This window comes from Schistocerca nitens, chromosome 7 (genome assembly GCF_023898315.1).
Source record: "Schistocerca nitens isolate TAMUIC-IGC-003100 chromosome 7, iqSchNite1.1, whole genome shotgun sequence".
NCBI classification, from domain to species: Eukaryota; Metazoa; Arthropoda; class Insecta; order Orthoptera; family Acrididae; genus Schistocerca; species Schistocerca nitens.
In genome coordinates this window covers 397,474,959-397,498,693 of record NC_064620.1, presented here as the reverse complement: position 1 = coordinate 397,498,693, position 23,735 = coordinate 397,474,959, and the positions used below count along the sequence as shown (strand labels likewise).

General features: G+C 42.2%; 1 protein-coding gene across 1 annotated transcript in view; it reads right to left on the bottom strand.

Moving 5' to 3' along the window:
- LOC126195298 (uncharacterized) overlaps positions 1-23,498 on the bottom strand; it is a 717,802-nt gene extending 694,304 nt beyond the window's left edge. The window contains exon 1 of the mRNA XM_049933849.1: positions 23,211-23,498. Coding sequence (XP_049789806.1) covers positions 23,211-23,277 — 67 coding nt within the window. The 5' untranslated portion in view covers positions 23,278-23,498. The remainder of the gene's footprint in view (positions 1-23,210) is intronic.
- Between the last annotated feature and the right edge of the window lie 237 nt (positions 23,499-23,735).

Sequence of the window (23,735 nt, the reverse complement as noted above, 5' to 3'; positions counted from 1 at the left end):
AATTTTCATTCACTGTTTTAACTTCGTTAAGTTTTCCAGTGGCCACTTGAATGTTTTGTTTTAGCTAATGAATTTTGTTAAGTACTGTTGGTGTTGGTATTAGTTGTGTTTTAGTAGTATTAATAAAAGTTGTTGATTTCTTAGTTGTCAGAAAATTCTGAGACTGCTATTATTAGTTCTATAAATAGTTCTTCTGGTGTAACTGAACTTAGGTAACGTAGACGTTTAGTTTTTTTCAGTAGCTTTAAAATTTTACCATGATTGAGAAGTGTGGGCTCTGTCGTAAATTTGTGAGTAATGGGAAATGGTGTGGGATTTGACCAATGCATTTTCATTGGGGGGGGGGGGAATGCAGTGGGGAAGCCAGTGGACATTCTAGAGAGATCCTCTCCTGGGAATGCTGAATATGTAGTAGAAATAAGTTGATAGAGGAGCAGGACCATAACCTCTGTGCCGTTCAGGTGCAGTTACAACACGCAAAGGAGGAACTAGATAGGTCGAGGAGGGTGAAGGGTGCTGGGCACTGGGAACTGGCAGTTGGCAAGAAGGCAGCTAGGAGGAGGACGTATTCAGTTGTACTTTGCGTATATGCAATAGGATTCACCAACTGTCAGAGTTGAGTGGAGAAGAACCTCTTGTAGCTGTAGGTGTAGGAAACATGCAACAGTCCTCAGCAGTTAGGAGGCCTAAGTCAGTTGCAAAGTGTAACTGAAAGAAGAAGGTTGTGTTGCTAGGTAGTTCACACGGTAGAGCTGTGGGCGAGCATGATGATGATGATGATGTTTGGTTTGTGGGGCGCTCAACTGCGCGGTTATCAGCGCCCGCGTGGGCCAGCAGTTGCAGGAAATGTTGGGGAGTGAGTACCAAGTCACCAGCATCGTGAAACCGAGTGCAGGGTTGGCTGAGGTGAGTGACCACATAGGGGAGTTATTTTGGAATTTTACGAAGGAAGATCAGGTAGCGATAGTGGGTGGAGCAGGGAATAGTCTTGATTGGGACCGGGGTGTAGGTGGTGACCCGGCAAAGATAGCTACTCAAACTGGTGGCACTAATGTGCATTTCGTGCAAATGTTTGAGCGTCATGATCGGCCTCATCTTAATGCGGCTGTTAGGATTAACATGGGGTTGAAGAAGGCACTGATGGCAGAGGGCTTGGGTGACATTGCAGTGGTTCCAGTTGAGTCTATCAGTAGACTGGGTTTCACTAGGCATGGCCTGCACCTCAAGAGGTGTGGGAAGGGGGAACTGGCAAAGCTTATATGTGACAGTGTAGTGGGTGGTGGTGGTGGTGGTGGTGGTGGTGTCACTCATGGAAAAATTATTGTAGTAGTTGGTGTTAGAGCTGTACCTTTTTCAGACTGAGGTCAGCTGATAGGTATACCTGCTTAAAGGAAGTTCCTCCAGTTAAAGAATCACCTTCAGAGGTCGTTATGTTTCCAAGGAGAGAAGTAATTAGCATATTTCAACTAAATATGAGAGGTACTAGAGATAAAGTTAGTGGAGAGCTTACAGGTGTTGACTCTGAAATTATTGGTATATCGTTGCACCACTTAAATAACTTGACAATTCAGAGGCTTCCTTTACCACATTACAAATTAGCTGGCTGTTTTCAAGGAGTTCTTTGTGCAATAGGGGGGGGGGGGCATGTACGTAAGAAACACTATTCCAGTCGAGTCCATAGACGTATCACGTCACTGCACTGAACAGATATTTGAATGTTTTGCAGGGTCAGTTGAATTTAGTGAAACTAAACCTGTAATTGTTGTTGTTTATAGGTACCCAAACTCTGACTTCAGAGCATTTCTGCTCAAGTGAGATAGGGTTCTTGATTCACCTTATAGGAAACACCAAAAATTTGTTAAATGTGGCGAGTTCAGTATTAATTTTGTATGTGACTGTGGATTTTGGTAGATTTCCTAAATTCATATGATCTGAGACAGACTGTCTTCATTCTGTTACTAAAATGGTGCACAAAATTTAACACTAAAAGTCTTTTCTACTCAAAAAAATAGCACATATAATTACAAACTATGTAGAAAAGTTAATCCAAGGGCAGTCGAGAGTTTTTTAAACCTCGTTAAGGAACAATAGTGGCAGGATGTTTATAGTGCCGAGACCATAGATGGCAACACATTTCTCATGCTCTTTGAGAGGTGCTTTCCACTAGAACGTTCTAAACGGCGTACTAGCAGTAAAGGGTAACCTGGGTGCCTGACTAGTGTGATAAGGATATCATGTAGAACAAAGCGGGAATTATATCAAAATGTTAGAAGTCGTCACAATCAAGCTACAGTAGCCCATTACAAAGAGCATTGTAAGATGCTTAAAATGTTCTTGGGAACGCAAAGATTATGTCGTACGCAAATAGAATAGCTAATTCACAGGATAAAATTAAAACCACATGGTCAGTTGTGAAGGAAGTGTCTGGTCAGCAGCGCAAGGTCGACGATATAAAGTCAGTTCATAGTAAAAGTATTTCTGTTACTGATAAATCAGATAAATGTACCGTATTTATCCATCATTTACTGAGCATTGCGGGTGAATTAAATAAAAATTTAGTTTCTACAGGCAATCATATAATTCTCTTGGGGAATGTCTTTCCGAGATTCATATCTGAAATACTCCACTGTGATACAGACACGGGAGAGATTGAGTCAATAATTAAATCACTGAAGACTAAGGACTCTCATGGATGTGATGTAGTGCCTGGCAGAATATTACAGTACTGTGCTTCACATTTTAGCCCTGTACTTAGCCATATTTGTAATGTTTCCTTTAGGAATGGTCAGTTTCCTGAACGATCGAAGTACTCAGGAGTAAAGCCTCTTTATAAAAAGGGAGAAAGGCATAACTTAGACGATTGTAGACCTATTTCTATGCCATCAGTGTTTGCTAAAGTTATTGAAAAGACTGTGTATGTAAGAATAATTGATAATTTTATATCACACAGTTTGCTATTAAATCTACAGTTCAGCTTTAGAAGTCGTTTAACAACTGAAAATGCTATATTCTCTTTTCTCTGTGAGGTACTGGATGGATTAAACAAAAGGTTTTGAACGCTAGGCAAATTTTTTGATTTAACTGAGGCGTTTCATTGTGTTGATAACAAAATATTGCTCCCTAAGTTGGACCATTACAGAACGCGGAGAGTACCTCACGATTGGTTCACCCTATGCTTTAACAACAGATAGCAAGAAGTGATTAGTCAAAGTGTTGAGAATGGCTATGATGTGGGGTCTGAGTGGGGTACGGTCAAATAGGGGGTGCCCAGGAATCAGTGTTGGAACCAATCCTGTTCCTGATTTATATAAATGATATGCACTCTAGTATTACGTGGTAACTCGAAAATACTTCTATTTGTTGATGACTCTAGCTTGGTAGTAAAGGATGTTGTGTGCAACTTCGGCTCGATCTTACATAGTGCAGTTGATGACATAAGTTCATGGCTTTTAGAAAATAAACTAATGCTAAATCACAGCAAGACGCAGTTTTTACAGTTTCCAATACACAATTCGACAAAACCCAACGTTTTAATTTCACAGAATGGGCATATGACTAGTGAAACTGAACAATTCAAATTTCTAGGATCTTGTTCAAAGACTTAATGCTGCCATTTTTGCTATTCCAACGGTACCTGAAGTAAGTCATCTTTTGACACGAAAATTAGTCCACTTTGCTTATTATTATTCGCTTATGTCGTATGGTTTTATATTTTGGAGTAATTCTTCCCATTCTAAAACGATATATCTTGCTTAGAAACGGGCGGCCCGGGAAATAAGTGGTGTAAGTTTGTGAACCTCTTGTCGACCCCCGTTCGCTAATCTGGGTATTTTCACATTGGCCTCTGAACATATATATATATTTTACTATCGTTTCTTTTTAATAATACCAGCTTATTCTCAAGAATAAGCAACTTTCACTCAGTTAATACTCGGCAGAAATACAAGCCAAATTTCGATCAGACTTCCTTTACTCTTGTGCAAAAGGGTGTGCAGTATACAACTGCATCCATTTTCAATAAGCTACCACAAGTATTACAAAATCTTGGCAGTAATCCACGCGCTTTCAAATCGAAGGTGAGGAGTTCCCTCATGGGTCACTCCCTCTATTCTGTTGAGGAGATCCTTGAAAAATTAAGCTGATTCTTACGTTATATTGTTGACTGCGTTTACTCAAAATTATAGCTTGAATTTTTTTAGGGTCATAAACATTTTATTTTTATCTGTTATTACTTTTATGTTGTAATTTCATGTACTGACACATTCCATGACCTATTTCCTTCTCAATTTGGTCCTACGGAATTTGACGTGTAAATAAATAGATAAGACATACACATCAACCGTTTCTACTAAAGAATCCATCAACTGGGTAGGGATTGGCCACCAATAGATACTTTAGGCTCCTCTTAAACTGAACTTTAATGGCCGTTAAACTTTTTATGGATACTGGCAAGATATTGTCAATTGATGTTCCTGATAGTGGAGACCTTTTTGGACCAAAGTAAGTGACTTTAAATCTTTCTGCAGATTATCATCATTTCTAGTACTGATTTCATGAACTGAGCTGTAGAAGCAGTAGTTAATGTCTCTAGTTTGTTAAATAGACTTCTGCAGGATGTTCTTGAGTTTACACCACAAATAATCCTCATTACCAATAATACATTAGCTTGACTTGATGAGTTACCCCAAAAAATAATTCCATAGGACGTCAGCATTTACATTTTTATATCTACTATGTCTGACAACATTCGCGTTGCAAACAGAGATTTGCTCAGGCGCTTAAACAGTTCTACTTTCCATGTATCAGTTGTAATTACTGCAATACGAAGAATTGAATACCGTCGACTTCTATCTGTCATCGTAGTTTAGGGAGACAGTGTTGGGAATTCTCTCACAAGTTCGGGATTGCAAGTAGCGTGTTAATGACAAAGAATCTGTTAGGAACCATTTATTAAGTAACATGAAAACTTCATTAGCAGACGTTTCTAATGCTATACATTCGTTTTGGTATTTATTGTAACGTTTATAGCAAACGCAAACAAAACAATACAGCAAAAGAAAACAAGAAAACCACTAGTTCGGTAAATTTTCACGGGGCAATATGATTATTTTTATGTGAGACTCACTTCCAGATAACTTACATGTAACCACGTAAGATTCATCACAAAAGAGAAATTCTGAATAGTACTTTCGATGCTTCATCAGTCTGAATAAGGCTTTCAATAAATATCTATAATTTATCACACCAGTTCGTATAGTAAATATATTCTCGAAGCAAAGGATTTTAAATACTGTGCATGAAACATGAAAGAAATGATAATGTGGAATTGCGGATACGAAGGTATTACGAAAACAAAAATTTGGAAAGATAAAAAGGAGGAAGTTCACAGCTGAAACTTTGTACAAAGTACGGATGTGTGTTGGCTTGTGTAAAGACGTAAATGAGGAAGCTGGATGAAGCAGTTTCATGTATACGCAAGTATGTTCGTACCTTGTGGAACGCTGTCTAGTACCACCTGTGCAGTGTAATGAAAATACGCTTGCTGTTCGTAAACGGTATGGCGTCTGGCTGAATTGTGAGTTCACACCGGTGTCAATGGCTTTAAGGGATTGTGTTCGGGTGATGTTTCCACCCTCTCGTAACTGTAAAGAGCCGCGCACTGTTTATGGACTGCGCACAGATTGAGATTTAGGCGTATGGCCCAGCAGCTAACAAACGTTTACTATCGTTCCACAGGGATGGGGAATTGCTAAGTGTTTGTAAGCGAATGGGGCGGTTACTTGGCGACCATGACACGACTTGCCATTTCACTACGATGCACAGACTAAGGACTTGTTATATAACGTTCCACAAGTTACTAACACACTTGCGTATATTCTGGCTCAAATGGTTCAAATGGCTCTGAGCACTATGGGACTCAACTGCTGAGGTCATTAGTCCCCTAGAACTTAGAACTAGTTAAACCTAACTAACCTAAGGACATCACAAACATCCATGCCCGAGGCAGGATTCGAACCTGCGACCGTAGCGGTCTTGCGGTTCCAGACTGCAGCGCCTTTAACCGCACGGCCATTTCGGCCGGCGCGTATATTCTGAAAGCGTTTGATCTAATATAATAATTTGCAGTTAACACAGTTCTACAGACATTGATTTCGTAGTTGTCATGGTAGACTATACACAGAGCATTCGTTCAGATATTCTAGTAATAATCCCTTTTATTCTGAGGTCATTGATAGAGGTTCCATTTTTGGTTATCATTCTCTAACTGTACTTCGCTCAGTCCCAAAGTGGCTCAATACATATATATATATGAATATATCTTATCATACCGCAAAAATAATTTTGGATTCATGTTGTTGTTCTGGCAGTATCTTAAGACATTCCATATTGTTCCAGTAGTCACACAGCTACTTTGCATGTATCCGTTGTAATTAGAGTGCAACTTTCCAAAATACATCACAAGCTTTTATGGTATTAAAGATAAAATAAAACGATATTTGCAAGTAATGGTAACGTCATTGTGCTTATTTTCTGTGACCGTCAATCAGCACGACATATACCAGGACTCTGATTCTCTCCGCTGGTGCGTAGACGTCGACGAAGCTAAAAATGCGGTGGTAATACTCAGCTGCACTAAGCATTGTGTGCGACGAGCATGGAAAGTCCAAATATTAGGCTGTCTGTCGATCTGGGAATACTGTTTGACAAAATAAAATAGTAGAGGTGTTCAAAATTCCGAGGAATATTATTATAAACTATAGAAAAATAGGTGTAAAATACAATATATAAAAGAACCAAGAGGGGAAATAAAAATGAATGGCCGACAACGAGGTACTCAGGAAGAGTACAATACAGGGATGGAGTCTGTCGCCCTCAGTGGTCAATCTATATATCGAAGAAGCAGTGAAGGAGATACGAGAAAGTTTCAGGAGCAAAATTAAATGTCAGGATAACAGAATATCAGTGCTAAGATTCTCTGACGACATTGCTGTTTTCGAACAAAGTGAGAAAAAAAGTTTGCGACATGTTGAATAGAATGAGCAGTCCAACGAGCAAGAACTGCCGACTGAGAGTGAATCCAAGAAAGACGAAAGTAATGAGGAGTATAAACAATGGAACTAGGTATACACTTTATACCAAAGTTGGAGACCACGAAACATACGAAATGAAGGAATTCTATTACTTAGGATGCAAAATAAAAGATGGCGGACGGGGCAAGGAGGACATAAAAAACACACTCCCACAAGTGAAAGGGCACTGCAGGCCAAGATTTCAGAAAGAAATTGATGAATATGTCCATGTGAAGCGCAGCATTGCGTTAAAATGCTTCACGGTGTGCAGGAAAACAACAGAGAATGATTTCTGGTGCCACATAATGATGCTGAAGATAAGATGGTCCAGTAAGATCAGAAATGTGGAGGTCCTTCCCACATTAGGCGAATAGAGGAACATGAGTAGTACATTGACAAGAACACAAGAACAGACAGACTGTCAGGGTACGTAGACATCAAAGGATAACTTCGGTATTGCTTGCGGAAGCTGTAAATGTTGAACGCTGTAGGAGAAAACAGAGATGGGAATACATCGAATAGAAGATTGAGGCCTTGAAGTTCATTTGCTACTCTGTCAAAGAAACCACATGGCAATCTGATTTTTGTTATTTTTTATATTTATGGAGGGTGAAGTCCAGAACTCAGATATCAATCATGAGAACAGTACAGTAAAACTTTGAAAAATTCTGTAGAAAAACGACTCTGAAATTTTCCAAGCATCTATAATGTCCTCAAGGCAGGCAGTTTTCCAGCGGGTCGCATGGCTCTGTGGTAGAATGTTCGCCTAACACATTGGCGGCGCAGATTCGATCCCAGTTGAGGTATATTTTTAAAGAAAGGGGCATGTTCCAGTAGCATTCCCGTGAAGCTTAAAATGTTCAACCATAAAATATTTCTTCCGAAACTTTTATTTAATTCAAATAAAATTTATGAAGAATCTCTTTAAAAGATCACTAATTAATAATTTATACGTCCAGTGATAACTGGATTTATGTGTGCGATATGTATTCATAAATAAGAAAACGTGTAGTTTTCATAAAATGACAGATATTTAACTAGCATAAATTTTATCAATTTTACATCATTTAAATGGCGTAGGTTTTCGACCTGGACACACACACGCATAAAAAAGACGAAAAATTATTTATTGAAACGAGGCTAGAACCAGCGATCCAACAATTACCAGTGTCGATCGCTACTGATTTTTTTTTTATCTTTATGTATTTTACACTTCATGGAAATGCTGGCAGAACATGCAAGTTTAAAAACTCGTGGCGGCCAGAAATTGAATCTTGGACTAATATGTGACAGGTGGGCAATCTACCCCAGATCCACGCTGCCCGTCAAAAGAAAAAAAATTGACCAGTACTTTTGGGTGCTAAAGACGCTCGCAAAACTGGAAACTACATTTTCTCGAGAATATTTGAGAGTTGCATCAAAATGCTTTGACTGTTTCATATATGAATTATGCACTTCACGTACCCCAAATATAAAAAAAATCTAGCTCCTCTCCGGGGTGACAACTGGAGTTAAACAGCCGTTCATTACAAAAAGTGCCCTCTTATGTATTTATTCCAACCTTATATTAGTCAATTCGCTCCTTCTCTCTCTCTCTCTCTGTCTACCTCCTAATTCCCCAGCTGTGTTTGTTCAGTTTCCCCCCTTTCTCTATTGACGTTATCATCCACCATCCGATAGTAGGCTGGAGATTCGTACCCCCAAGGTAACTCATTCCAAATCGTAATTAATATACATACCTTATTTGATTGAAGTCGTTCCGGGGCTTTGGAATGAGCTTCACACACATAACTTTGCTAGTTTCCCAAGTGTAAAATATGTTTCAGAGGTACTTAACATATTTCACAGGCATTTGCACAAATATTTCACCCGTATCCCTAACTAATTTCGCACTGCTGTTTCATTTTCACGCAGCTCAGTGTTTATCTCGCGAACTATATATCGTACAATGATTCAGTTTTGGAGTTTTTGTGGCGTATGCGGCTACTGTCTATGGAATATGTTGTGAATAGGGTTAGTAGTTAAAAAGTATAAAATTGAAACGTCATGGATGATGGTAAATGGCCGGCAAGGGTGGTCGAGCGGTTCTAGGCGCTTCAGTCCGGAACCGCGTGCTACGGTCGAATCCTTCCTCGGGCATGGATGTGTGTGATGTCTTTAGGTTAGTTAGGCTTAAGTAGTTCTAAGTTCTAGGGGACTGATGACCTCAGATTTTGAGTCCCATAGTGCTCAGAGCCATTTGGACCATTTTTTTTTTTTTTTTGATTATGGTAAATGACGTCAGATCTCCTGACCTGTGTGCTGTACGATAATATGTTGCTGTCGATATGTTCAGTGACATATATGGGTAGACTCTACGAAATGTGTTGCGAATAGTGTTAAAGCATTGAACTAATAAATTAAAACCTCATGTTTCATGCAACAGTTTTACTGCATGAACAGAGAAGATATAAGCCGTAAACATGTTGCAACTTCCTGGCAGATTAAAACTGTGTGCTGGACCGTGAAATTTTTCCTTTCTGCGTTTTGCTAGCGAGAACGTTTCGTAAATATTTGATGTTACATGTAAAGTTATTTGCAAGTCACGAATTGCCCTCATTTTCAATTACTGGGTGGGTATTTGCGCGTTGGGGCTACTCTTCTTTTTCACCGTCATCTCTACCCATTTGATAATCAAGTACATATATGGTAGCATGTGTGCTAATGCACGCTATAAGCGATTTCCGTTCCAAACTTCGTCTAAGTCTGTACAAGCACACACACACACACACACACACACACACACACGCAGGCACGCGCGCGCGACTTTCGCATTTATAATGTACGTAGGAGCACAAACATCCTAGTCTCGTGTACACCCATGCCTGAGGGAGGACTCGAACCTCCGCCGGGACCAGACACACAGTCCATGACTGCAGCCCCTTGGACCGCTCGGCTAATCCCGAGCATCGTGTGGACTCCGTGTGACATAAATAGGTAGGCACAGGGAGATATAGGTAGGGGACCACATCAAACTAGTCAAAACAGCGAAAGAAGAAAAATATACTGGAGCGATAGTACGCTTGCAAATTACGGAGCCGTCTGCAATCGACTGTCAGATTTGATTCCATTTTCGCATATTACAGCGCTACTCAAGTGATGTCAAACGTACGGAACTACCCCCGGGGAGAACAACAGCAGAAAACGGCACGGAGCGTCGGGTCGCATCACATCTGCGGGGCAGGTCGCGTGCCGCCTTGCGCAACGGGCAGGCGGGCCCCAGGAAGTTATGGGGGCGCCACACGCGGCCTTATATAAAGGAGACGAGTGGAGAGGGGAGGGGAGCAGTGGCGAGGCCGCGACGCCACGGTCACCTGTGGAGCGCCCCGACGCCTAGCGCCGCGGCGCGTCGCCCAGCCGGTCGATGGTCGTGCCGGCGTCGGCGGTGGCTAACCTCGGGGAGCCTGCACTCGCTGCCGAACAGGCCGCCTCTGGGGAATCCCCAGTGTACGACGCGCAGAAGCGAGCTTGTCAGTCTCCAGCATCTACACTACCGGCCATTAAAATTGCTACACCAAGACGAAATGCAGATAATAAACGGGTATTCATTGGACAAATATATTATACTAGAACTGACGCGTGATTACATTTCACGTAATTTGGGTGCATAGTTCCTGAGAAATCAGTACCCAGAACAACCATCTCTGGCTGTAATAACGGCCTTGATACGCCTGGGCATTGAGTTGAGCTTGGATGGCGTGTACAGGTACACCTGCCCATGCAGCTTCAACACGATACCAGAGTTTATCAAGATTGGCGTATTGTGACGAGCCAGTTGCTCGGCCACAATTAAGCAGACGTTTTCAGCTGGTGATAGTTCTGGGGAACGTGCTGACCAGGGCAGCAGTCGAACATTTTCTGTATCCAGAAAGGCCCGTAAAGGACCTGCAACATGCGGTCGTGCGTTATCCTGCTGAAATGTAGAGTTTCGCAGGGATCGAATGAAGGTTGGAGCCCCGGATCGTAACACATCTAAAATGTAACGTCCACTGTTCAAAGTGCAGTCAGTGCGAACAAGAGGTGACCGAGACGTGTAACCAATGGCACCCCATACCATCACGCCGTGTGATACACCAGTATGGCGATGACGAATACACGCTTCCAATGTGCGTTCACCACAATGTCGCCAAACACGGATGCGACCATCATGATGCTGTAAACAGAACCTTGATTCATCAGAGAAAATGACGTTTTGCTATTCGTGCACCCAGGTTCCTCGTTGAGTACAACATCGCAGGCGCTCCTGTCTGTTATGCAGCGTCAAGGGTAACCGCAGCCATGGTCTCCGAGCTGATAGTCCACGCTGCTGCAAACTTCGTCGAACTGTTAGTGCAGTTGGTTGTTGTCTTGCAAACGTCCCCATCTGTAGACTCAGGGATCGAGACGCGGCTCCACGATCCCTTACAACCATGCGGATATGATGCCTGTCATCTCGACTGCTAGTGATACGAGGCCGTTGGGATCCAGCACGGCGTTCCGTATTACCCTCCTGAACCCGCCGATTCTATATCCTGCTAACAGTCATTGGATCTCGACCAACGCGAGCAGAAATGTCGCGATACGATAAACCGCAATCGCGATAGGCTACAATCCGACCTTTATCAAAGTCGGAAACGTGATGGTACGCATTTCTCCTCCTTACACGAGGCATCGCAGTAACGTTTCACCAGGCAACGCCGGTCAACTGCTGTTTGTGTATGAGAAACCGTTTCCTCATGTCAGCACGTTGTAGGTGTCGCCACCGTTGCCAACCTTGTGTGAATGCTCTGAAAAGCTAATCATTTGCATATCACAGCATCTTCTTCCTGTCTGTTAAATTTCGCGTCTGTTGCACGCCATCTTCGTGGTGTAGCAATTTAAATGGCCAGTAGTGTATAAAGATAGCACAAAACAGTGGTATGCTAGTACTCGGATGATAAGCGAGGTCCGTAGCCGCGGTGGTCTAGCGGGTCACACGGTAGGAGCGGGAATTTTCATTTTTTCCAGTCCGTACAGGACGGTCCAAGATATGATCATCGAGCTACCAGATCAGTACCGGTGTTCTTTACCAGGGATAATAGGCGGTCGGGTCGCCAGCCACACTCGTCATCCTACTGCTGTGGCGAAGAACGGCTGCACTCTTATCTGCAGTGAGACTAATACTCCAGTCACATGCTCGTGCCTTGCACTGCCTATGGAATGTCTAATAACAACGGAGGGAATACCTCATTTGCCAGCTGAACTACATTGACGAAAACAAAGCGTTACACAACGAACACACTGGCAGAAGGATCCGAAACTGATACCGAGTGAGGTGGCACATTGGTTAACGCATTGGAGTCTCATTCGGAAAGATTTTACTTTTTAATGATATTTTCTAAACCACTCCAGGAAATTCCCGGAAGGACACTTTAAAAATGACACCCACGATTTTCTTTCGTAATCCGAGCTTGTGCTCAGTTTTAATGACCGCACCGTCGATTGGTCGTTAAACTCTCTAAGCTAAGTTCAGATGCTACGGGCGCTGGCGCACCCGAGCAAGCGATCGAATTTCAGAAGAGTTCAGATGACGAACGGTGTGTATAGTCGCTGCGGTTGTTATCTCCTAGTCTGTATCGCTTTCAGATATATTGCGAGTGGATTTTCAGAGGCTGAAATTGGAAAATCGTCTATTTCTGGAACAATTTGGCAAGTTCGCAAATGTTTGTGGATGAAATTAAGAGACATTGTGATGTAACACCAGACGATGAAAAATGGGTAGAATAAGCGCCAGGATTTGAACACTACGCAATGTTTCCTCATTGCGTCGGAGTTCTCGATAGCAAAGATATATTAGAATACAAAATCCACAAGACTGAGATTCCTTGTACTACACTTAGAAGCATAATTTTTTCTCTAGTGCTGTTGGCGCTATTTTACTCAGACTATAAACATCCGTGCTTATGGAAAAGATTCAGACGCAGAAATTTTTATGGATTGCACTGTGTGTGAAGAACTCACTGCAAAATCTTTGGATATACTGTATCAAAATAAAGACCTTTGGCTTGCTTATGCAATAGTAGGTGATGAAGCATTTGACGTGATGGAAAATTTAATGAGATCCTACGGTGACAACTAAATGAATTATGAAAAGAAGATAATTACCTAAAGGGTAACTTGAGTACCTAGGCGTGTTGAGTGCAACTTTGGTGTAGCTTTTAATACTCGGAGAATACTAATGTACATAGTTCATTAGATGTAACTGTAGGCTGTACTGAACACACTGTGCCGGCTGGAGTGGCCGAGCGGTTCTAGGCGCTACAGTCTGGAACCGCAAGACTGCTACGGTCGCAGGTTCGAATCCTTCCTCGAGCATGGGTGTGTGTGACGTCCTTAGGTCAGTTAGGTTTAAGTAGTTCTAAGTTCTAGGGGATTGATGACGTCAGCAGTTAAGTCCCATAGTGCTCAGAGCCATTTGAACCATTTGAACACACTGTAGAAGATGCTGCAGTACTTGACAACTACGTTCAAATGAGAGATGCATTTAAACACGAAGACATCGTAGAAGGAAAATTCACAATTAGAAATGCTACTCGCAACGGACGATCCACTACATCAGAGCATGACTTTGGGCTACATTTACCAAAAGTTTTGTCGAGGTAGACTTAAAACACACGTCGTATGATATGAATGACAGTGTACTTGTTAACGGTAAAATTTTTATTACTTTGTTTCTTGGGTCATTTCCCTGGCAGAGGATCAAAATCAGTTCTTCCCAAGCTGCCGTCTCAAAATTTTATACTGTACAACTACGACGCTGTATTCCGACGCTTTCTTCTTCTTCGCTAACTGGTAGCTCGATGTCAGTATCCTTCTCTCAACATTCAAAAAAGAAATATAACATAAATAGAAAAAAAAGACGTCTGGTCACGACAGAAACGCACAGTAAACTCAGCAGCACACGGTCGGAAATCATCACTGTAACAGCGCGTCATAGCGCATTTATCTGCGTCTAGAGATTTTTTTCTGTGAATGCTGTGTCAACGCCCATGAACACGTCTTAACGTGCGTTCATATGATCTGTTGTAAGTTGACCGTTTGATTTCTAAACGCGCATCAGATTCCCATCATCTACACTTAGCCTAATCTTCTTTCCTTTCTTCCTCTAATAACTGATACTGTGTGTCCATACCTACGGGATGTCAAATGGACGCTCACTGTTTCTTGACTTCACAAAACATTGAAGTATTTGTATCTCATTCTATAACAGGGACGTTTCGTTGCCACGAACTTCCTGTTGAACAAATACAGTGCATAACATTGTCTGCCTCCCCCTGGGTACCAATTCATCAGTTCTAGAAGTATTAAATGAATTTAGCCTTAGTTTACAACACAAAGAAAAACGCGAAACAGAAATATAACTACCAGAATTAAGATCGACCAATCAGTTACTGAGCTTTTTTAACTATTTTTTAGTAACGCTATGTCAGAGGATGCTTGAGGTTAGTGACACAGGATGAGGGATGGCATGCTAGTATGCACACTGGAGAAACTTCTAACGAACTAAATTTTTGAATATAAGACATTTATTAACAAAAGGAAGGATCGTACTCCTTGACGTAAGATGGGACACGTATGAAAATTCTAAAAACAGGATCGTACAAAGACAAACTGTATTGATGACATTTGTCCAGCATGAATTGGGATTGTTCAGAACTGTAACATGGACGCACGTACGCTTACAAGCAGGCGTCAGACAGTCACAGAATTACCGAAGATAATATTCAACCTTTTTCTAGCCAAAGTTGAATTGTCACAATTGGCTTGTGCCTTACAGGGGAAAGCAAATACAAACATGACCAGCATCGTGATAAAGGAGGTGAATCGTGACTGGATAGAGAACAAGTCTGAATTTAGCACAATTATACCAAAGTTGCTGGCTAAATGAGCACAGGAACAGCCCAGTATACTAACCGCCAGTGACTCGACTCGATTCGTCAGTGGTCCAGTTACTGCTATTCTAAAACCAAACTGCCTCGCCTACGAGTACAGAGACGGAAATACCGCTAACCATCCAGTCAAGACAAATTCCGAATTCTTTAGTGGTTCCAGAAATCTCCTTAAATTCGAGGAAGGGAGAGAAGACGCCTGCTTACGCGTTCACAAAATTTTCGGTCGGTTCAACGTATAAAATGCGAATGAATGCACCGCAGGCGCACCGGCCTTAAAGCAGGAAAGTCCGTTATGAAAATCCGTCCAGATAGGCATCCAGAGTGGCATCTCAACCCAGCTTTGAAAGTTCAACTCTCCGCCGCAGAGCAAAGTCGTGAAGGTCCGTCTGAATTGGCGCAGTTGCACTCGCTTGTAATTACACCCACATTCATTCAATCCAGCGATCATCCATGTTTAGCGAAGGTGGTTACAGGTACATAGCGTGCCGAATAATAAATGTGAGACTAAAACAGAGTTAATTTTGGTTCCCATCGTGATCTTTCTCCCTGCATGTGAACATGTGAAATAATACAACCAGGGAGAAGACGCTGCAGTGAGTGAATGATCGCTACGGGAGGGAGGGGGAGGGGAATGACGTCACTGGAATGTTTCACATGCAGGTATCAAATCAACGTCCACGAAGGACGAGCACGTGCAGCTCACCGTCATCTTTCAGACTTCGAGAAAAGTTGAAATATTGGTATAAGGTACTGGTAGCGTCATACCCAGAGGCCGGTCAAACAGTTGGGTGCAGCGCACTGCGTACTGAACGGCTAGTGACGAGATGGACTCAAGACACAAGTATGACACGAAGAGTAGTTCAGAAGGACAACACTACTAGACGTTCCTTGAACTGCCCGATTGGCTCTGATGAGTAGACGAGTGGACGACAGTTGATATCCCGAAGAGGTTACAGGCAGAGTGCTGTAAGCTAGGTTGCGATCTCGATTTGCTATATGGCACTGCCGTGTGGCTAGGGCCTCCCGTCGGGTAGACCAGTCGCCTGATACAAGTCTTTCGAGTTGACGCCACTTCGGCGGCTTGCGTGCCGATGGGGGTGAAATGCTGATGATAACAACACCCAGTCTCAGAGCGAAGAAAATCTCCGGCCCAGCCGGGAATCGAATCCGGGCCATTAGTCATGACATTCCGTCGCGCTGACCACTCAGCTACCAGGGGCGAAAATGTGGCACTTACTTCTGACCAGAGAGGGCAAATATTTAGATGGTGTAGAGCCAGGCTCAACTGAAGTATTGAGTACCAGTCTGTGGTGTTTCGCTTCTAGATGTGGCGTTGGTAAAGATGCCCATGTGTCTGTTGGCGACCTGGTGAAAGGTCGCATGAAGCAGCGATTCTCGACTCGCACACATCTCAAACTCCAGGAACGACGGTGTGGGGTGCAGTTGAATACGACAACAGGAGTAATTTGGTAATTGTTGAAGGGAGGCTGACTGCACACCAGGATTTGGCAAATAATGGTAATCCTCATTGTTGTACCCTTCTGGACCAAGACACCGATTAGCACAACCCAGCAAGAAAACGCCAGAGTCCACACTTCAACTCAAACCATAAACTACGAGGAACATTCAGCAAATACCGCAACATTTTTTTTCTCGGCCAATTTGTGTTGAAGTAATACGGATTTTGTTATGGCATATGGTGAAATATTCCCGATTCAGCCTTCCCCTGATCTCGTACCTTCTGGCTTCTATCTGTTTGGCCCAATGAAGTATGCGCTCCGTGGGAGGCAGTAAGTGGATGATGAGGATGTTACTAATGTAGCTACACGTTGGGTCCCACGTTGACCTGTAGAGTGGTATCATGTAAGCGTACAGGCCGTCCAAGTAAGGTGACCTAAGGCCGTCTCACTGACGGAGATTATGTTGAAAAAGAGGATTTTGCAGCCAAAAGAGTCTGCAATAATGTGGTACATTGGAATCGTGAATAAAAATGGTTCAAATGGCTCTGAGCACTATGGGACTTAACATCTATGGTCATCAGTCCCCTAGAACTTAGAACTACTTTAACCTGACTAACCTAAGGACAGCACATAACACCCAGCCATCACGAGGCAGAGAAAATCCCTGACCCCGCCGGGAATCGAACCCGGGAACCCGGGCGTGGGAAGCGAGAACGCTACCGCACGACCACGAGATGCGGGCCGTGAATAAAACCTCGTACGTGAGGACTGTACAGATCCTTGATTGCCCCTCATTTGAAGCAAATAGTGCGTGTCAGGAATCTGATGGAAAGACGTAAACATTGATACAAGCCTCCAGTGATATTCAGAACTGATACAAAATGTGTTTCAGGTATCGGAATAACTTCCTCAAGAGGTCATTCGGACGTGCCACAGGAAATGCAGTGTGTTTCCGTACTTGAGAAAGTCGCATGTCACGCTGATGTTCATGACAGACAACACTTCCAAATGGAACGATAGTTTAATCATTTAATACTCGTTATGTGATGAAGGTCTCTACATCTTTGTTCTTCATGTCTACATATTTGCAATCCTCTGTCGCTAGAGGACTCCAAATTGTAGCGTCTAACATGGCGGCGTGTAACGTGACTATGTCGGTCCTTGAACGAGACTCGAATTCGAAAACTTCGTCCACTCATAGAGCACGCTCTCCACCAGCATGGCAATGCGAGACCACACACGAGTGCTGCAACATCTAAAACGATGCCTTGGATTCACTGTCATATACCATCCTACTTACATTCTCGGCTTAGTCCCTTCCGATTCACATCTGTTTCAAAAAGTTAAAAACCCTCGATGACTTCACTCTGATAGTGATGCAGCGGTGTAAGCGCAGGTGAAGAAGTTGTAGCACCCTCTACAAATCAGACATTCTACGGTGACGATACCAACGAACTGATTTCTCCTTAGGAGAAATGTATTCATTGGCAGGGTGGTTTTGTTGAGAAATAAGCATGTACACATGCAGAATAACGACGTAGAATATTAATAACGTCTGTTTCATTTAAAAAGCTGGAAGAGTTTTCTCATAAAAAATCGGAGGCATTGATTCTGAGCATGCCTTTGTAGACATAGGACTGGTGCTGCATGGAGTAATACTTTCCATTTCTGTCAGTGTATTTATCGTATAGTATTAGTTCAGGACTGTACTTCGATTTACAGCTGTGTCCTTAACCTAGTGATGGAAACAGTGGCAGTGGATCACCAGTTGACGAGCTTCAACTTTAAAGCTCGTACTTGCACCTTATGTTTACGAAAGACTTCACTGTTGATGACAATTTTCATACCTAGGAATGAAACGTCTTCACATCAGTTACTGCGAAAAATCAGTTTCGCCAACAATATTGTCAGGTGAACTACTATTCCGCTGCAGCAGTCCTAAAGGGGGTCCTGTATGAGGTAGAAACAGAGTTACCAGTAATAGTTTTTGCATTTATGTCGTGACTTCTTCAATATGCAACCACAATCGTGGTATTCTCGCATTATGTTCGCTCTCTTAATACAACTACCCCATCGAAAGTTCAACAGCGCTCCTCCTGATTCAGTAATTCTTGCACAACACCCGGATGGGCCTAAATGAGTCACCAGTTGATTTTATTTTCCTTCTCTGGTTCATGAATTTAAATTCGAAGTAATTTTTCCGCAGTGTGAGTGGGTGCAGCCTAAACAATCGATTCCCGTGGAATTTTCTTTGTAGCGTCAAATGTCTCAATAATATCGAGGATATATGGTTTTAAGCGTAATTTGATATATTCACTAGACAGGGTATTAATCCTTTGCGAAATTCGATTCAAGAATTGTGATAACATAACGAAAAAGCAATCAGCGCACTGAGTAAGTACGGCAATCGTGCTATTACGCTTTGAAGACGTTACGTCGTAAACACCACCTAATGGTAAAAGCGATTGCAAACGTTTCCGCCGCGACCTGCTACTTCTACAGAAATTTGGGAATGCAGCCGTATCTAGCGAGTCACCACTATTATATGGGAGTGCGGGTTGCACCGCCATTCCTGAGGCTCACAGGATGGCAGGAGGGCTCTCAGCGGAAATACCACTAGAAGATAATTTGGACTACAGCTGCATTCCTGTAAATATAAAAACGAGACGGCAAAAGTTTGGCTAGGATGGTTATATCGCAGGAGAATAGTCTCCATTCTCTCCTTGGCAGAGCTACATTTCATTAATCAAACTGCTCTTAATGATTATGCAATGACGTTTCCGTGTAAACAGTTCGGCTGAAACAGTCTTTGAATTCATTTTACCTGCCAATTTTATACTGCGTGATGAAGCTGAAGCAGTTTTCTTTCGAGTTCACTCAGTATTAGTGTAATATGAAGAAAAAATATATTATATTTCCTTGGAGCGCACTTATAGTGATGGCTGAGACAGGAATCGAGGATTTTTTGTCACATTTAGACAGCCAAGTAAGAAGTTTTATTTTACATGAAAGCAATATTACCTACGTATTTGTTCGTGACCATTTATACATGAGTGTGAACTATTGTTGTGTGTTTGTGTGGGGGAGGGGGCTTTGTAGCAAAGGGGTAGGGAGAGATTGTTTTTGTGCGGGTCGAATATGTGATGGGGTACGAAGAGGAAGGGATGACACTGGACAAAGAGAGAAAGACAAATCGAACGTGACAAAGTAAACGAAAATTCTACACTATTTTTTGTCACAGAATTTTGTACACATTCGATCTGCAGCAGCTTAGTAGACACACTATACACAAAGCGAGACGTTACAGTAGACAGGGTGAAGGAGCAGCATATCATTCTAATCGAAATCCGATGTGGTACATAAATAGGGCAAGACTATTTCATTGTGCTCTATTTGTTCCGTTAGGTTTTGTTCGCCTCCACAGCCTCGTAATTGAAGAATCACCTTCGTTACGTCAGATTATTACCAGTTATAAGAGAATATATCTACTTAAGAGATAACTCAATGAATAAGCAATTGGTGTAAGGGACGTTGACACGTTATTCACTCTTTAGCGGCCATGACTGTAAATAATCTTCCATACTTCACTCACTAGTTAAGCGTATCGTTTACGGCTGATCGTATCAAAGCGCGAAGTTGTCGAGAGCGGATCACAAACAGACGTTGATCTCCCAGTAAGAATGACGTCGACTGATACTCTGGCAAATAACAGAGCTCGGATTTACTAAAATGGTCTTATTAGCGTTATATAAACTTTTGGAGGCTGGTCCAAAGTACAGTCATTAATCTGCACACAGGGCGTAGTGCAAATGAAATAATTCTCAACTAAACTCATTAAAATGACACATTAACGAGTGTGAAGTAAGTATCATTTATGAAATTTAATAAATAATGAGAAGCTACTGGACAACAGTACAGACTTTTCTGAGACAAAGACACCATTGATGAAAATTATTTTTGAATTCTGTGATACATATATTCATTCAGGGTTTAATATGTCTGCTTGCGAATGGGGGGAGACTTATTTAATACTTGACTGAAACGTTGTAGATTTGCGCATCTTGTAAACACTCAGCTAATACGCCAGTAATGTCGGAACGGCGAGGGCGGTCTATTTTACAAACGGAGGTGTATGGTGTCTCGTAGCAATAAGTCACAATTTGTTTCTCGAACACATGGTACATCTGAAACAAGCGTCAGATACCCCTAGTTATTTCAACAGGAGAAAATGTTTCGAGGAGTAGAAGTGGCAAAAACGTGTTGAAACTAAATAGTACAGCTATTCTGTGTTGGCACAGCGGCTAAAAACTTTTCGTTTGAACTGACGATGTGCCTTTGATGTTATTATCATTTAAGAATCCTTCAGACCAATCCGGTACATCTTACGTGCTTCCTGTGCTTAGCGTTCCAGAAGTAAGAAATAGAGACCACGAAAGATTGTTCCCAAAACTCTTCGGCATACCTTAAACAACCTGTAGTGATTCGAGATGACTTTGTCGACAGAAAGGCACCTTTGAGACTCATCAAAATACATTTAGAACTTTTACGATACCCTTATACGTAATTTTTTTTCTAGATGTAGGAATGCAAACATATAATGGTATATACGATACATTATCTATTACTGTGCGTAGTTTATTACAGGAGATTTCTTGCAAATTGAACAACACCAAGGAAAGATTTGACAATAAATTTTCATATTTTAAATATTTTATTTGGGGAAAATTGGAAGACTTGAAAAATTTCGCGACACACCTGATATTTATTTGCGACAAGTCATTGTGACACAATGGTTGAGAAACTCTGCTCTAGAGGCACGTTAGCAATAATACCACACAGAAATCTTCGGAATCAGCAACAGAGGAAAAACCGAACAAGGGCTAACCTGAATCAAGAATATACCCTAAATTTCGCATTATATGTTATGCCATTGTTTTTATGAGGCAATTCATATATGGATCTGATTATAATAATTACGTTAAAGACTTATAAAATATTTTTATTGTATATTTGAGGCAGATGTCACACAAATTGAGATTACCGTTTTAGAATCTTCACTAAGGTGTCACCAGAAGATTTGTTTAGTAGAAAAAGGGGGTCATTAAAACACTCGGTAACAGAATTAAATTTTTATTTAGATACCACCCAGACGTACTTGAATTCATTACGCGTGTATACAACTGAAGAGCTTTTTTAAAAATATAACCACCACTGTGGTTAAATAAACAAAGCGATGTCCGAACCAAGCCTTTTTCAAAAGATTTTATGTTCTTTTTTTGTGGTTGCAGTTTGGATGTTCGGTATTCACTTGCGACCGCCAGTTAATAGTCTGCTACTCGCGTGGACCGCGTCAGCAGGAGGGCGTTATATGTCTTGAGTTTGGTGTATGTCTGCCTTACCCACACCAGAAGTTAGGTAATTTTTACTTGTTTCTCTATGACAAAACCTTCTCTCACAATCAATTTTATACTTTGAACAAGTATAATCCTACATTTACGAGTTAAGAGACACTAACTTCATACAACTATATAGTTAACTGTAATCTTCATTTGCAACAAGCAGAGCACAGTTATGTTTCCACCGTGCGCGGGTCTTCATGCCTGTTCAGGTTGCGAGTTACTGTGCAGTGTAATGACGTACGAATACATTTGTATGAAAGTTAGTTAGTTTTACAGTTTAGTTTTCCAGTATTTTACAATCCCTGATTTTCTTTCTTTTTAAACAGGTCATTTGATGGTGACTTGGAAATAACTAGAACCCGTAATTATACTCTTTCAATGACCTTAAACTCAAATCTAGAGTAAAAAAAAATAGGAGATGGTCACTCTGCTTTTCTTAAGACAGTGAGTGGAGACTCTGCTTTATTTACCTTGTTAAACAATCACTGCGACCTAGTTCTGCAACGAGACGGGATACTTTTATGAGCACCAAAGCTATTTAGATGAAAATCTATGAAAATATGTGCTTATGTACTATGTTGCTGATAGTATTAGCTGCTTAGAAAGATACCGAGAGCCTCTATTCAGTTGTTTTTGGTACTTGTGGTAGCTGACATAAATCATTCCAAAGCTGGAAGCTTATTAAATACGTTTCTTATCTGTATCTGAATCATTACATCGACCGACAAATGAGTGCCAACACAATAAGTTATTAATACAATTGCGAACCTCTTAATCCCAACAAAGACTGCAATCGTAGATAGTATTACATTCTACTGTCACTGGAGCATTTAAGTGAGAGAATATCTGGATGTTTATATTGTTGGTTGTGTAGCATTGCTGCCTCTGGCTAGGGTGTGGATTTGGAATGCTGCGATCACGAAAATGTTGCCAAAATGGGAAAGATTCTATCTCAGGGTAAACACTGCTTTTGAACTTTGGGTACTGTGTTTGCTAAATACATTTGAATGTAACTCAGTAAATACTTTCGATTTAAACTTCAGATGGTCTGCGCCAAATGGCATGACGCCCAGTAGCCAGGATGTAAGTATATTTGCATAAATTGTATAGTAAGGTGAAGGCGTACACTTTCTATCTTGCCGCTGGCTTACGAGTAAAAGAGACAGCCTGTGGGATTATGGAGTACACTCCATTGTAGGAGGAACAAAGAAAAGGCTGAATAGCTGTACTTCTGCGTCTTTGTTGACAGTTACGGTTTCAGTTTTCTGTTGAGAACAGGAAAAGCGGTCGTAGATATAGTTTTCTTCGTTTCCCAGTGTGTGAAGAACTTACCTGTGGTGAGGTAGATGGCGCACAGAAACAGGACATGCAATCCAGTTCTCGAGTAACTCGTCGCCATGGTCGCTAGCAACTTTACGGTAACTTGCCCGAAACTCGAGAGCACAGAGTCACGGCGGTGGGGCGCGCTCGCCGACAACAACAAGAAACTGGTGAGCGTGCGACGGTTTGCGCAGACACCACGGACGCACACGCGCCGCGCCGCGGACTGATCGGCTGTTTCCGTCCGCAACCGAGCTGCTCCGACGCGACGCGGCGGGACGCGGCGTCGACTACTCCGGCGCTGGCGACGTCGGCGGCAGCAATGGCGCTCCGGCGCCGCTGTGTACGCCAGCGGCGCCAGTCTGCGCAGGCGCGGACGCCTCGGCCCCGCCGCGTCGGTCGGCGGTTCCTGGCTGCCTCGACACTCCACTACCCGTGAGGTTACCCCGCGACTGGCGCTGATGCACTCGGCGTTGATTTGCGGGCAAGCTGAAGTGAAATTTACTCGTACACGGACTGTGGTGTGCGTACTGTAAG